The sequence below is a fragment of the Drosophila nasuta genome, chromosome X (assembly GCF_023558535.2).
Source record: "Drosophila nasuta strain 15112-1781.00 chromosome X, ASM2355853v1, whole genome shotgun sequence".
In the NCBI taxonomy this organism is placed as follows: domain Eukaryota; kingdom Metazoa; phylum Arthropoda; class Insecta; order Diptera; family Drosophilidae; genus Drosophila; species Drosophila nasuta.
In genome coordinates this window covers 11,510,097-11,527,306 of record NC_083459.1, presented here as the reverse complement: position 1 = coordinate 11,527,306, position 17,210 = coordinate 11,510,097, and the positions used below count along the sequence as shown (strand labels likewise).

At 35.2% G+C, this 17,210-nt stretch overlaps 1 protein-coding gene across 3 annotated transcripts in view; it reads left to right on the top strand.

Annotated features, from left to right (window-relative positions):
- The first annotated feature begins 272 nt into the window (after window positions 1-272).
- LOC132794982 (rhophilin-2) overlaps window positions 273-17,210 on the top strand; it is a 41,928-nt gene continuing 24,990 nt past the window's right edge. Inside the window, exons 1-2 of one of the 3 annotated variants that reach the window (XM_060805354.1) lie at window positions 273-338; window positions 2,475-2,814. In XM_060805354.1, coding sequence (XP_060661337.1) covers window positions 2,638-2,814 — 177 coding nt within the window. In that variant the 5' untranslated portion in view covers window positions 273-338; window positions 2,475-2,637. Of the gene's footprint in view, window positions 673-2,474; window positions 2,815-17,210 lie in introns of all 3 variants that reach the window. The other 2 variants (XM_060805352.1, XM_060805353.1) reach the window with 2 other exon arrangements.

The following is a 17,210-nucleotide window of genomic DNA, read 5'->3' as shown; positions in this document are numbered from 1 at the left end:
GTCACTCTTTAAGCAGTGCAATGCAGGAAATCCGTATTTTAGTAAAATTGAACTCAGTTTTATTTGAATATTGAAAAACCGTTACACTGTTGGGTGCAATTGTTATGAATCGCTCATGTCTATCGATAATTTTGAAAGTGAACTGCATGCCGGCTTCAATGTGACCACATCTTTGGTGCACTGCTTGCTTTAAAAATACTGACGAAATACTAGCAAATGGAGTTTGGTTATATTTTGGAAATCGAAACGGGAAACGGCGCTGCTGGTCCCCTTCAGTAGTTGTACACAGTCGAGTTGAGCGTGCGCACCAAACGCTAGTTTCTGTTCGCCGCTTTGAGGTAGCAACCTGTTGCGTCTAGTGTGTGTGTTTTTTTTTTCGTTTTGTTTTGTTTTGGCCAGTGGAAAGTGCAACGATATCAACGAACGACTACGTTAGATAAAAAATCGAGTTAAAACACAAAAACTCACCTTTTGCCGAACAGCAGCCAACACACAGATAGCGAGCGTGTGAGTTAGTGTGAGTGTCATACAAATTAGAAATCTTTTGTTTATTCAATAAATACGACAACAACACAACACAACACAAAAAAAGGAGAAGCAAAAATATAACGGGCAACAAGTGTGGCCGTTGTTGTTGTGGTTGTTGTTTTAGCAGCTTGTGAACAGCGGAAGGTAAATATTGTGAACTCCCAAGTACGCAAAAGCTGAAAAATGCAAATGTTAATAAAAAGTAGTTGCTGCAAAAACAAAAAATGAAAAAGAGAATACGAACGAAACGAAACGATAAATTTCAGTGGGTGAATGTGGATAGAGTTGTTGTTGCTGTTGCTGCTGCTGCTGATGATGTGGAAAAGTTAATGAAGCAGCAGTGAAACAAAAGATCAGTTCCGTTGCAGCAGCTAACACCGAATAAGAAGACGAAGAAGAAGAAGAAGAAGCAGCAGCAGTAGTAGAATAAGCTACTTACCATGCATTGTAGATAAATTCGTTTCGTCTACTCTCCGTGTATTTGTGTCAATTGTTGGCATTCGAGAATAACAAATTAAAAATGCCAACCAGTTTAGTCACGCGCCCCCCCTCCCTCCCACCTCACCGCACCACACCTCCCTCCCCATTTGAAGACCCAGAACTTGAAGCTATTGTTGCTGTTTGCTGCTGCTGCTTCTGCTTCTTCTTCTTCTTGTGATGCTGCATTGTTGTTGTTGCTATTGTTATTGAAGATTCTTAGAGCTGCACGTCATTTGTTAAATGCCGCACAAACAACGATAGAAAGCGACAAATCGGACAAAAAAAAAAAAAAACCTTTTCTGTTGTTTGTTGTTGTTGTCTCAAAGCTCAATATAAACAGCAAAGTGGAATGGGTTATTGGGCTATTCCAATTGGACTCGAATAATAAGTATCGATGACAGGCAGCGATAAAAGGGCGTCGATAAAAGGATTAGAGCTCGAGAAGTATTTTTATGCTGAAGCAGAGGGTTTTAAATGAGATAATAAATCTTTTTTTTTTTGAATGAAGCAAGATTTACTTTTGGCATGTTTACTTAACAAACGAGAGTTTGAGGATAGCACATGTCGAGAAACATATTTCAATTGGAGTGCAAGTATCGATTACCACCATCGATCCAAAAAGGAATTAAATGAAACAAGTATTTTTTCGAGTAATTTGGGATTAGCAAAATTTTAACTGCTGCTGTAAAGATGAGCAAAGTACTGAGTGATGATTCATAGTTAGACTGCAATGGATATTTGTTGTGTGTGTGTGTTTTTGTGTCGCTTGATAAGATTGCAGAGCTGAGATAACTAAAGTGACTAAATGAAGTACTTTTTTAATAAATATAGTTGGCCATGCGACGACAATGAATAGAGATCATATACGGCAGTATAATCGCGTACTACATCAGATTAATCAGAAAAGCGGAACGAGCTGAGATAAACTTTCCCATTTCAAGAAGCAGAAACGAGCGAAACACACGACACGATCAGCAAACAATAACAACAACAACAACAACAATTGCATTCAGTTTTGTTGTTTTTTTTTTTTTGCATGCATTTTTCGCTGTTGGCAATTAAATGAAGCTGTGCATTTATGTTGCATATAGAGCATAGATATATACAATATATGTATATACAATACACATACATATGTATGTATGTATAACGGTGCCTCTCTTTAACTGCAGCATAATGATGCTTAATGGCAATTCAATGAAAATTGCAACTGAAACTGAAAACTGAAAACTTCCCCGCGGAAAAAGTGAAATTTGCACAAAGAGCAAAAGAGAGACAGCGAAGCAGCAACGACAACAACAACAACAGGTAGAAGAGGCAAAAAGAGAGAAGGAGAGGAAAAATAACCGCTAGTTATTATTTGAATTACTTGAATTACTCTCGCGTATACGTATTGCGAATTGTGAATTGCGTATGCGCTGATTGAAGTCAATGTTTAATGCTCATGTTAATTGCAATTAAAACAGCCGCCGCGTGGTAATTACAATAAAACATACTAAACAATAAGAGCAACAGCAACAACAACAACAATAATCGCAATTGACTCGTGAAACGCAACGTGCAACGTGCTGTTCTTAAAAGTCGAAAGAATAAAAACGAAAACAAGACAAATACAAATACAAATACAAAATGGATGCCGCAGCCGCAGTCAGCGTCAACGTCAGCGTCGGCGTCAACGCCACCGAAGACGAAGAGGAAGACACAACAACACAAGTCAACAACAAGCTGCTGCACAATCAAAACGGCAACATGGATAACGATGGCGACGACGACGAGCCGCAAGCTCTGCCATTTTGCTTTGTTCGCGTAAGTTTGCACCAACAATAACAACAACAACTTCTGTACTTGATTTCTGATTTGATTTTCGGTAGGCGTGTCTAGAAAGTTTGCCCAACTTAATTGAGCATTTCCCCCCTCCTCCTCCTCCCCCTCCCTAACCCCCTAAAGCTCTGCCGGATGCAGTCTTGCAACCTGCCACCTCCACAACCTGGTCACAGTTGAACGCCACTCGGGCGCAACTTGCAACCAGCCGTGACCCACACCCAGTCGATGTCGATGTCGATGTTGAGTCTCATAACAACCTGTAGGATCGCCCTTAGTTCAACGACAGCTTTCGGCATTCCAATGCTTAAATACTCTGTCACATTATTGACAGCATGTTCGATAAAGTTGTCTGAACAAATCACAAAGTTTATTACAATATAATGATTATAGTTTTTATTATCATACACACATTCAAGAAAGGCGAACTATTGGCACATCTTCATTACTATAAAAAAGTAATATATTTCTTGCATATTTACACTATCTTTGTTTCTAAATTAAAGATGAAATCTTATGTTTTCATTACCATAAAAAAGGTTTAATGTACTATATTTCTTGCATATTTACATTTTTTTTTGTTCCTAAATTAAAGATGAAATCCTATGTTTTCAATACTTTAAAAAAGATTAAATGTATTTCTTGCATATTTACACTATTTTTGTTTCTAAATTAAAGAGTAAGTCGCATGTTTTGATTAAGAAAGTCAAATATAGTTTTTTTTATTTTTCTTTATTTGAATTTATTTAATTGCTAGTTGCTGGTCGAGCTCTTGGGCATCATTAATGATCATTGAGTATTTGAACTTTTATGGCTAGCAGTCGTTGATCATAGGGTTCTAGAGTAAAGATTGGTTTTACACAATACTCTTAATATATTAAAGAAATTCATTTACCGTTCGATTTGTATTTTGTTCTTTTCTGATGTTGTATCATTAGTCTAAGACATCCATCATATATATATGTAGTAAATGAAAACCGTTCAACGATAAATCACAGATATTATTTTTTCCACATTATATACTTAGAATATTATTCATGACTTCAAATATAATTTTAGTTAAATTTATAGTAACTAATAGTAATAGTTAGATTCATCTAAATCGGAGCAATAGCTTTAAAATGAAGAGACGGACAGACAGACAGACAGATGAAGGCGGCAAATTGCGGCAAAAAACACTGCAAAGACATCAAATCAGATGAATTGGGCAATTGTTTATGGATGATTCCAATTGTTGATAAGATGATGATTAGTTTTGTTACTCCATTATAATCGGCGTCAAGTGGAACTGTTTTTATTTGTCGTGTTTCTTTGTGGGTTTTTTGTTACGCTACGCTGACTTCATAGAACCCATGTTACTTCTCTACAACTTAACTTTATGAACATCCGCCACGAAAAGCAAAAAACAAAAAACACGAAAAAACGTCGACAAAGTTAACCGAAAGAAAAACCTCGAAGCGTCGCATTTTCGGATGAGTTCTACAAGTGTTAATTTCCATGCAGGGTCTGAGTTCTCAGTTTTAATGTTCTGTGTGTGTGTTTGTGTGTGTGCTGTAACCTTTTCAGTTTCGGGGTCTCGACCCTCTCTCTCTCTCTCTTTCTCTCTTTGTCAGACTGCCGGCAATCTGGCCGATTACGTTCGCCAAGAAGTAGAAGTAGAAACAGAAGAGTGTATAAAACAATTTGTGTAGTGTTTTTTTTTCTCATTTTTTTGGTAAGACTCCGTGCTTGGCTCTTGGCGCACTCACGACCTGCCGGGCCAAGAATGATTGGCCCTTATGATTGCTTTCTTTGCTCGTCCCATTCGCCGACTGTGTTGCCTGTCATAATTTGTTGGGAAAATTGTTTCGGTTCTGCAGTTTGATTTTCATTATTCCATTTCATGTGCAGTGCCCCCTTGCCCCTTCCCCCCTGCCTCCCATCAAAAGGTTGCGTCAAATTGCCAGACAGACAGACAGACAGACGGAGAGAGCCGAGTTCATAGCGCCTTTGTACTTAGAATGCCATTTCTTAAGTGCATTATGATTGAGACAAACTATCTCAAAATTGTGCTGCAGAACTACATTGAACAAATTAACTGAGCAACAACTGTCATTAGCCCTATTTATGAATGAAATCTCACCACCTACAGCCATGAACTGTTCGATATCCCTGAGCAAAGCTCTAAGCTCTGATGAGCATCATCGCATCTCGTTCGTCATCATCTTTTGCTGGCTTGCAAAAGTCTTTTCAGACTTTCATTTGTGCATGCATTATATGGAGGACAGCGAACAATCGATCAATGACAATGACAATGGCAATGACAATGGTTGGGCCTCAGTCTCTGCCTCTAGCCACGTTCTGGGAAACAGCCCAGACCACTCCCAAAAAAGATATTTCACAATTTGAATATATAAATATGTATATTCGATGTGTATATATGCCCACGTTGTGTACATATGCTGATTAGCCAAAAACAAAAAAAAAAAAAAAAACGTAGGAAAGGCAGTAATAAAACATACAGAAATATGCAGATTGTTTGCTAGATTGTCTCTTCAATAAATGTGTGTGTGTGTGTTTGTTTGTTCACTTGTTTGTTTGCATGTTGTTGGCATGTTTGTTGGGCGATAACAATTAATTTGATCGGTCGCTGCGCAAATATGCCGACCAAGTTAAGCAATAAGTCAACACCAACGACACTGTGTGCCATTTGTTTGCTGATTTGTATCACAGAAAAAAAGGCAACTCTACTCTTATTTAGTGAAATGTTCTAATTATTAAGTAGTCAGAAAAGAAGGCAACTCTACTCTTATTTAGTGAAAGGTTCTAATTGTTAAGTAGTCAGAAAAGAAGGCAACTCTACTCTCTTTTGTTGAAATCTTCTAATTATTATAGTTTGTCTACATTTAAAGCTTTAATTTAGATTCTTCAATCGTATAAAAAGAAATATAAATTTCAAATTGAGAAATAAATTTTTATTTGAAAAGTTTTGGCTTCGTTGTAGAAACTGATTTATTTCTCTCATTTCTTAAAAACCATTTTAATGACTATTTTAAGAAATTGAAATTATTCAAGCTTAAACCATTTTCTTTACACATTTCTCCCATATTTATTTTCTTGGATTTTGTACTCTAAATATAGTATACCTATATTCGTAAGTTCTAAAAACCAGGAATTTAGGTACTTAAGATTTAAGTTATAACTTGATGCTGGAAACAGATTTGTTTAGTATTTTTAAATGCTTTAAGATGCAGCATAAATAAAGAAATTATAAATAATTGAAGAAGTAAAGATTAAAGCTTAAACTTTTGCTTTAGGTTTTTATATTTAAAGATTTAGCATTTTTTTTTGTTTGGCTATTTGGCATGCTTTGATTTAATATATATATATATATATATATATATATTTTTTTGATTCTCAACATCGTTATAGATTGAAAAAAATATAAAAATAATTTTATTTCGTTTTGACCTTACCTTTAAAAAAGTTTCATTTAAGCTTTTCAATTTCTATCCACAATTTGTTTTCTTTTTTCTATTTTTTCGTTTGTTAATTTAATGCATTAGCATAGAAGATTGTGCTTATTTTTATAGAATCTTAAAACAAGTAGAAAGTTAAACTTTTTTCTAAACACTTATTCCACAGTTTCATTTATGTTCTTTCAACTCGAAATCGATTAAATTTTAGTTTTGCAAATGAATTATTTATTTGCTTAAGTGCATTGATAAAAATAATCTTAAGAGAGTGTTTTCTGTGCTTTCTTCCAATCGGAAAATGCTGAGTGCAAAGCAAATAGCAAAAACACAACAGAAGTCAAAAGCAAATTAAGTGTTGAGCTAACTTGGGATACTGTTGTCTCTTGGAAGCACTTGTGTGCTGTTGGTTTAGGGCGTGGCAGTGGCCATGTCATCCACATCATCGTGCCACACAAAACAAAAAAAAAGTGTTTAACACAATTAAATTGCATTTGTGAGTTGCAGTTGCTAAAATGTGTGAGATTTTTCACTTTCCCAGCGTCAATGACTACGTCATTTTTTCTGCTTTTTTAGCCTGTTGCCTGTTTTTGTTTTGTGTTATTTGTTTGTTTGTTCGTTCGTTGTCACAGATGAGATTTGAAATCTCTGCTAATGGCCTGGGTAAATGCATAATGTAAACCTTAGATTACACTCGCTGGTGACCCCAACACAACACACAACACCAAAAAAAAACGCCACCTGTTTGGTTGTGGTTTTTGGTTGACTATCCTGCCCGGAGGCTGTAGGGAAACTTTTTGTGGCTATCCATTTCCATTTGCCAATGGCTCCTCGGTGGCGGTGAAAGTTACAAGTCGTATTTCTCTAAGTAACTTTTGCAGTCCACTCAATTGGCTGACAGCTTTTCCAATGCAATCATGCTGCATGCTGCATGCTGCATGCTGCAGGTGGGCAGCTGCTTGTCGCTTGTTGCAACTTTGTCGCAGGTGCGTAAATTGTAAAAAGCGTTTAAGTAATGTAATGAATTTTCAATTGCAATGAAATGAAATGCAATAAAGTGGAAATAAGAGAAATAGAATTAAATGAAATGTAATTGAATGAAATGCAATGGAATGAAATGGAATGGAATGGAATGGAATGAAGAGAAATATAATTAAATGAAATGTAATTGAATGAAATGGAATGATATGAAATGGAATGAAATGAAATGGAATGCGATGAAATTGAATGAAATGAAATGCAATAAAATGGAATTAAGAGAAATAGAATTGAATGAAATGTTATGGAATGCCATGAAATGAAATGAAATGAAATACAATGTAATGAAATTGAATGAAATGGAATGGAATGATATGAAATGGAATGAAATGAAATTAATTGTAATTTAATGAAATGAAGAGAAATAGAATTTTATGAAATGCAATAGAATGGAATGGTATGGAATGGAATGGAATGAAATGAAATGAAGAGATATAGAATGAAATAAAGTGGAATGAAATTAAATGTTATCAAATGAAATTAATAGGAATACAGAGAAATGGAATAAGATGACATGAAACGAAAAGGAATGAAATTTAAGGGGTTCGGAAGCAATGAATTCAAATAGTAGGAAATGATCTGAAATTGTATGGAATGGAATGAAAGGGAATGAATTAGAATTATATGCAACGAATTGGAATGCAAGGGAATGAAATGAAATGTGATGAAATAAGAATGAATGGAATGAAACGCAATGAAATGAAATGGAATGGAATGTAATTTAATGAAATAAAGAGAAATAGAATTTTATGAAATACAATAGAATGAATGGAATGGTATGGAATGGAATGGAATGAAATGAAATACAATAGAATGAAATGAAATGAAGAGATATAGAATGAAATTAAATGGAATGAAATTAAATGTTATCAAATGAAATTGATTTCAATAAAGAGAAATTGAAAAAGATGGCATGAAATGAAATGGAATGAAATAAAATGGCATGAAATGAAATGGAATGGAATGAAATTAAATGGAATGGGATGAAATGAAGTGGGAGTGGAAACAATGAAATCAAAGGGAATGAAATGAACTGAATTAGAATTGAATGGAATGAACAGAAATGTATTAGAATGATATGCAATGAAATGAAATGGAATGCAAGAGAATGGAATGAAACGCAATGAAATGAAATGGAATGCAAGAGAATGGAATGAAACGCAATGAAATGAAATGGAATGCAAGAGAATGGAATGAAACGCAATGAAATGAAATGGAATGCAAGAGAATGGAATGAAACGCAATGAAATGAAATGGAATGCAAGAGAATGGAATGAAACGCAATGAAATGAAATGGAATGCAAGAGAATGGAATGAAACGCAATGAAATGAAATGGAATGCAAGAGAATGGAATGAAACACAATGAAATGAAATGGAATGCAAGAGAATGGAATGAAACGCAATGAAATGAAATGGAATGCAAGAGAATGGAATGAAACGCAATGAAATGAAATGGAATGTAATTTAATGAAACAGAATGGAATGAAATGCAATAAAATGAAATGGAATGGAATGTAATTTAATGAAACAGAATGGAATGGAATGTAATTTAATGAAACAGAATGGAATGAAATGCAAATTAGATGAAATTATATGAAGAGAAGAAAATGGTTTGCAAACAGCGTTGACAGCGTTTGATGCTCCACTTTTGGGCCAAACACATTTTCATGGCCACAAATTGTGTGACACACTTTGCTTTAAAGCGTAGCATGCGTAATGGAGTTAGCTCAAAATTACATCGTATGATATCAAATTGAAACGCAAAGCTTGCCAAAAAAGAAATGATTAGATTAGCTGACTCAGCAGTGGCAAAACACAAAACGACAACAAAATAATGCCAGAGAGACATTTTGATAGAATCTCGAGGGCATCATTGGAATCTGGGCTATATATAGAGTAAGCAGAAGAAACTGAAGTATAAGAAAAAGAAGAAGAAGAAGGTGTAATAACGCCACAGTTCATGCTTGGATGCGTGCACAAAGATCGTGAGAAAGCTGTAATGCCATTTCATATACTATAATATGTATATATATCCACTTGATATCAGACTTTTGGCCAAAAGTCACACGCAACTTTTGTTGTTAACAACAAACGAACGAATGAACAAAAAAAAAAGAAAGAAAAATACAAAATATAAAGAAAGAGGAGAAATAGTTATTTATGCAAATTAGTTTCTTGTTTTGCTGCATGTTTGTTTGCTTGATCACGGGGTGTGAGTGTGTGTGTGTGTGTGTTGGGAAAAGGTGTAGGGGGGGAAGGTGGGAGGGGAATCGCATTTTTCTGAGCTTGAGTTGGTTAACAACATTTTTCCATTTCCTATTGTACAATAACCGATTTGGTCGCCCAGCGAAATGTTATGCAAATTTGACAACTTTTTTGTTATTTTTTTGGTTCCCTCAGTCGAGGGAAAATTGTTGCGTCCAGACAACATTTTTGTTTTGTTTTCGGCTTTTTTTTTGGCTGTTGATGCGTTGCGCAACACGCAACGCCCAAAAAGACACCCGACCAGACCCAGACGACACCTCAGAAAGGTAGCCAAAAAAAACAACAAAAAAGAAGTGAGATAGTGCACAAGTGGGGAGTGGGGAGTGGGGGAAAGAGGTAAGTGGCGACAGGTTAGCCTAGTTTGCAGTGAGGAAACCAATTTGGCCCCAACCCATAAATGGAGCCGATCGTGAACCAGATTCAGTCGCTGAGATTCCAATTCCGATTCCGCATCGTCGCTCCTTAAAGCAACAACAACTTGGATGGGATGGGAAGAGATCAGAGAGAAGAGGAGGAGAGGGCAGTAAAGTAGTCTGGTCAAGGAATTTCACTCAGGTTTTCTACGTTTCTCAATGCGTAAGAGAGAGAGAGAGAGAGTGAGAGAGAGGGGACTATAGAAAGCAGTTGAAAACTCTCCGAGTCTGTGTTTGTGTTTGTGTCTCGAAACTGGCCGAGCAGGTGAAGTCGTATTGCAAACTGCAAAATGCGTATCCCAACTGCTGTTGCTGTTGCTGCTGCTGTTGAAAGTCTTATCCGTGTAAATGCAACAACAGAGCTGGCAGAAAAGCGCAAGTGAAACGAATTATGCGTGTCTCAATCGAAGTCTCAGTCTCAGAGTCAGTCTCGGTCTACCATATGTTTATAGCCCAGAGCCAGCGGCGATAAAAATTGGCAAGGAGTGCTTTGGCTAAAATACCTGAAATACTCACAAATATTTATGCACTCGCAACAGCCAACAACAACTAAAACAACAACAACAACAAGACCTAGAGAAATTATATAAAATGAAAGAAATTTCGCGAATTCATTTGTCAAAAAACGAGTTGCGATTTAATTACACACGACACGAGATTATTTTAATTACCAAACATACATCCATACATATATATAAAATTGAAAACGAAATTATTTTATTACAAAATATTAACAAACTTAATGTAATAACCGTAATTTTCAGCAACTTTAAGAGTAAACTACAATTATTTTAATGGCCAAAAAGAAATCCTCAATTTCTAGCATCTATAATTGAATTAAAAGCATAAACCAGTTGCGATTATCGCAACTTTTTATTGATATCTGTTTTTTGATGTAGTAAAAAGTTGCCACACAAATCTCTCCCAATCTCATTACGAGAATAATAAATTTGTTTTGTTTTGGGTTTGTTATCAAAATCGGTCATTACTCGTATTTTGGGCGTAGCCCTCTAAACGGTTAATGTAATCTGTGTGTATTCATTTATTTCCCCACCCCCCTTCCTTCGTAACTGACCACATACAAGAAGCCGAGTTCTATTACAAAACCTTTCGGCATCTGATAAGGCGTAAAAAGAAAGAAATGTCTAAAAAAAAAGAAGAAAGAAATAAAACCGAACTCGACAGACGTTAAGCAGAGTTGCATTACGAATGCTATTCTAAGTGGTTTTTTTTTCTGCTTCAAGATTTTTTTCTTCTTCTTCTTCTTGACTAATAAGCTGATTTTCGGCCTTTTGTTGAATGCATTTTGGAATGGGGCGTCTTATCGGAATTTATATAGCCTTTTGTCTCGAGTTGGAAACAATGCAACTGAGAATGGATACAAAATGGTAGCATTTATGACTGGCCGCCTGGCCTCAAAGGTATTGCCTATATTTGTAGAACTACACAGAGAGAAATCGGGTCTTCAAACTCGAATTTAGTTAAGTTGAGTAGGAAAATAATCTCGAAATTTGGGATTAAAATTGAATACCTTTTGATTTTTGTTATCTATTTCGGTATTAAAATTTGAATACCATAACAATTTCCCTTTTTTTATGTATTATGACATAATATTATTTAACTAGCAGTTATAGTCTTTAGCTGTTAATAAGTCATCATAATATAAGCAAGAGGTTTGGCCTGAATAAGTTTTCCTATAATGTTTTGTAATAATCTTTTGGTGGTACAATTGCAAAAATCTGAAAAGATATCAAAAATTAAAGAATTCCTTATCTCGGAATCTCACAGAACTTGAACCCAGGACCTTAGAAAACACACGAAGAATGTTTGGCTACAACTCTACCAACTGAGCTATGCGTAAATTGAAATTGTAATCGATTGATTCTAGTACTTTCTAGCTTACATCTAGTATTTTAGGTATATTTGGTCATTTGAATACTTAAAAAGTATTAACTATACAATTAAATACTAAATGAATATTTAAAAAATACTACAACACCTTTTTTTTTTGTCTGTGTATCTGTTGTGTTGCACTATCTCAGGTAGCCTGGCAATAAAGCTGTGAGCGATCGACTTCTTGTTCGACTTTAATTTGTTGACATTTTCATTTCCTTATCGTGTTTCCGTTACATGGTTCAGTTCAGTTCTTATTTGTGTTGTTGCCTTCTGCCTTTTGCTGTGTGCGTGTTGTGACAGTCAATTTGGGTTATTGTTACGAGTACGCATCGATTGCTTAACCCGCTTACGCAAGTGCAAAACACACACATTGCCACACACACACACACACATACACACGATAACGTAAAGCGTTAACGCTAAAGAATGTGAACCCGATTCAGATTATGCCAACAAGCCAGAGCTTCTTCATCGGAATCGAATGGAGATGGAAATGGAAATCGAAATCGAATCGAGATCATTTTAAATGTCAAGGTAAATCTAAACCGATTGATGGCAATGCCCTGCCAGCTATTTGAATATGGAAATGTGCGATCAAATGTTTACCACACGGGTAAATATCTTTAAACCAAGTGCAGCATGATGGAAAACAAAACTAGCTACGGCATTTTCCATTGTTTGTAACGATTCATTAGCTGAAAAGCGCCTGAGAAATTGTTGTGTTTGCTTGCTGAGCTGAGCTTGGCCATAAGTCAAAGTTGAGGGATTCATGGCAGCGACTGCTGCTGGCTGAAAAATCGAAAAAACCTCATTAAAATCTCAGCAGCTGCAAAAGTTACGCAGTCACCAAAAAAACGAGAAAAAATGAAAAACGAAAAGCGAAAAATAAAAATAAAAATGAGAAACACTCGTAAACGAGACAGCAGAAAAATTCCAACACAGCCAATTTGATAGTAGTAGAAATACTTGCAATTGTTGCGACTCGAAAATAAATGCGCTCAGTGGGCAGTTAGCCCAGTTAGCAGTTAACAGTTGGCAGAAGTAAGCCATTTAAGCCATCAAATTGCGCTACTTGCACATTTTGCAGAGCATGCGAAATTCGGCTACTTTGTCGTGTTTATTAACTTATTGTGGATTCGTTCATTTTTTTGTTTATGTTTTATAGCCATTTAAAACAATTTTGCTTCTTTTTGAATTTGCATCCAACATCATCATAATTGCGATTGTGATTGTGCTTGTAATTGTAATCGTCATTGTAATTGTAATAGTAAGCGTAATTGTCTCCAAACGTACATAAATTCGACGTCGTCTTCGTTGCTGTTGAGCATGCTCAGGCAATTAACAATTAACCGGGCTATTGACATTATTTTGGTTTGCTATTGTTGTTGTTGTTTTTGGCCAACAAGGCTAAAAGAGCTGAGCATAGCTCAGCATAACTCTGGCTAATTGTAGGCCACACAACAACACACAAAGATACAAAGATGAATCCCTCAGATACATTTTGATAAATTGTATTTGTTCTCATCTTTCTAGCAAAATTCTGAATCATTCTACGTTGCTGTTGCTGTTGCTTCTGGTTGTTTCTTTGGAAGTCACGCAATTGATAGCGCAGGACAATTTCAGATAGTCGCAAAAGGTTCAACTTCAGATTGCTTTCAAGTATTAATTGTGCGAAGACAACTGATAGAGAAGAGAGTGAGAGTCTAGACGACTGTTAAATGCACTGAAAATAATATATGAATTTATCAGATTTAATAACAGCTCATTTTTTTTTTTTACCAGCGTTGAAAATAATAAATGTTTATTTAACTAGAGAAAGTTGAAGATAAACATGAATGCATTGATTAAGATTAAGAATGAACGACTTTTTTCGTCGAAAACTAGAGAGTGTAAAAAAAAGAGATAAATATAATTGATATGAATTGCGAATGAAGATGATGCTTTAGCTTTTCAACGGAAATCACGTTTCTCACTCACAATCGGGTATGTTTAAGACTCTCTTGCTTCGCTCTCAGCTGCGATATATCTATTCGAGTTTCATTAACAAGTAAGAAAGCTATCAATCGAGTGTGCTCGACTGTGAGATATTCATTTTCAATAAAAGGAATTCATTGCGGTATTGCTCTGAAAATATACCAGATTAATATACTAAAAAAAATACTGCAACACACCAAAGGTTACTTTTGGTATATTGATATACTGCTATATTTATACTTTTACATTTTAAATATACATACCAAATTAATATACCCTAAAAATACAACAATATACCAAAGGCTGTATTTGGTATATTGATATATCACTTCAATTATATTCCTATATATTAAATATACTAAATTAGCATACCGAAAAATACCACAATATACCAAGGGTTATATATTACCACAGTATATATTAAATACACTAAATTAACATTGCGAAATATGCCAAATATACCAAAGTCTATATTTGGTATATTCATACACTCCCACATTTTAAATATACCAAATTAATATACCGAAACTACCAATATATACCAAATTATAAACTTGGTATATTTATATACTGCTACACTTAAAATATACTAGATTCGGGCATAACAATATCGTCTCTGGTACATTTCAAATGTATGTAGTAGTAGTAGTAGAGTATATCAATATACCAAACGATGTATGTAGTAGTAGTAGAGTATATCAATATACCAATAATAGCCTTTGATATATTGTTGTAATACCTTTCTCCCCTCTGGGTAGCAGGTACTATATACTAAGTAAAATTGCTGACAAATTGTAATGAGAATTATAGAGATTTCTTGGCAGTTAACATAGTTGCTTTGGCTAAAAAAGTGCTGCATTTTTTTCGTTGGCTAAGCTTGAGCCTTGACCCACTGTTAGCTGCTACCTTTTTGGCCACATTTGTCCACAGCTCAAGTGGGCCAGTTGTGTCTTTTTTATTAACGCGTGTGTGTGGCACACGTTAGTGTCTTAAGACACTATTAACATTCTAGGCTAACATTTGACGCTGTTGTTTGGGCCGGAAAACCGGTAACGCGTACTGCCAACGAGCGAGTAGATGCCAATTTAACGTTTGCCATTTCGCAGTCGCAGTCGAAGTCGCATTTTGCTTTCCTTTTCCTTGCTTTGTGAAAATGATATGCAGTCGCAAAAGGAAGTCAATAATTTAGCACATGGCTAATAAGTGAGTACAGTGAGCACGCTTCACAGGAAATCCAATCAGCCAAGTCGATGACGGGCAATCATCCGTTGTAGCCAATTGGCAGCAACTGAAGCGGCTAACGGCAGAGAAGACGAGGCACAACTTGCTAAAGGAGAAGCGATTGTGAACTTGAAACCAAAATGCAAATGAAACAAAGTGTCGCCAGTGTCGCTTCTGTTGTTGTGCTGCCTTCGAGGTGTTCACTCGACCATGGGAAGCAGCAAGCAGTAAGTGGCAAGTGGCAAGCTTGAAGCGGCAAGCGGCAACTAGGGTCTGGATTACGAGGCGTTACATGCAATGGATGCGATGCCGTCCGTAATTACATAATTTATTTATTAAACGCTGCGACCCGTTGACAATGACATTTCTTTATTATTTTGCGACTACGTCGTCAACGTCGACATTCGTAACAGTTGCTAAACGGCCTGGGAGCCGTTTTTTTGGGAGGAGATGGCGGTGGAGGAGCTGCACTCGAACTTGGTTTTGACATTTGCCGCGTTACGGCGCGTAATTATTATGCTGATGATTTCAATTTCAGCTGTGGCATGAACATAAACATTGCAAAACACAGTTCGAGGGCCAAACAACAGCGCAAATAAAACAACGCTGTAATATCTACGTCCCATATCCATATTAGCCAAGTCAACGCACTCGCTGTCGCTCTCTTGATGCAATTTCTTGGCCGTTGCCGCTTTGCCGCTTTGCCGTGAAGCCATTGAAGTTGAAGTTGAAGTTGACAGCCGGGTCGAGGTCATTCCTCCACTGCAAACTTCTCGGTTCTTTTGCGTATTGAAACACAAACAAGCAGCTTAAATATACTTGCTTTTTTATGTTACCAACCAACCAACCACTTCCAATCCCAATAAGCCATTGAACTTCAGCTGCTGAAAACCCTCATTCAATGGACTCGCCTTTACGTACGTGTGTTTGTTTGTAATGATGGCTCAGTAATAAATATACGCACACTGCGATTCAGATTGAGATTTATAGTTAGTTAGAACTAAATATTGTAGTTGTCTGCACGCATAATTAGCTTCGCTTTACGCACCTAACAGCCAGCTCTCTGCACAGTGGGGCAATTATGGCATTTTATTTATGCTTTCAATGGTTTATGCAAATTGCCAGCAATAAACAAATATATGCAAATATAATTGCTTTACTTAAATGTAACTAAATTGTTGAATACAAATAATTGAGTTATCGTTTATAGTTTTTGCACACAACAAGTTCAAATTTTAATGTCTTTACTAATGAAAATTATTATACCAAATTTAAGAAATCTTAAGTAGATTTATTATTACAATCTTCGTAGTGGAAATTAAATAAAGCTGCTCATATAAAAGCCAAGCGATAAATGTTAAGTGAATGCAACTTGTTCTTAAGGAGTTTAGCGTTTTAATAAAATTTACAGTTTATTAATATTTATAAATGTCATTTAAATTGTTAAATGTACCAAACTGTTAAATGTATAAATTAAAAAATTTATTAAATTTGTGTAACTTAAAATTCCAAACATAAGATGCATTCCTTATAAGCAATGACCTGAATTTTTATACATACTGTTCAAAATTAATAAATAAAATTAATATAAATTTACGTATGTAGAATCTGATTCATTATTATTCATAAATTGTACATTAATTTTAATTAAAAATCAAAATTTCATTCTTATTTCTTATTTATGTAACAATAAATTAGGTAAGCTCAAACGTTTGCTTATAAAGTGAAATAAATTGTACAATAAACAATATTAAACTTACAACTGTGCAATTTATTTCAGGTATTGCTAAAAAAAGACTAAATAAATATAGTATATATTTTATCCAATTAATGTATATGAAATTTTGAAACTTAAAATATATTCTTGAGTAATTGTATAAAAAATGGCTGCAACTTTATAAAAATATTTAATATACAATTTTAAAATATTTGAAGCATTGATAGAAAACAAAATTTATAATATTAATGTTATTTAAGGTGATCTCTAAAATATTGCATTTACATTTTGTGAGTGTGCAAATTTTGTGCAAATGGTTGCAACATTAATGCCAATTCAAATTCCATACTAAATTATGTTCTTTACTCAAGAATTGTTTAAAAAGTTTGACAAAGCAGGAATGC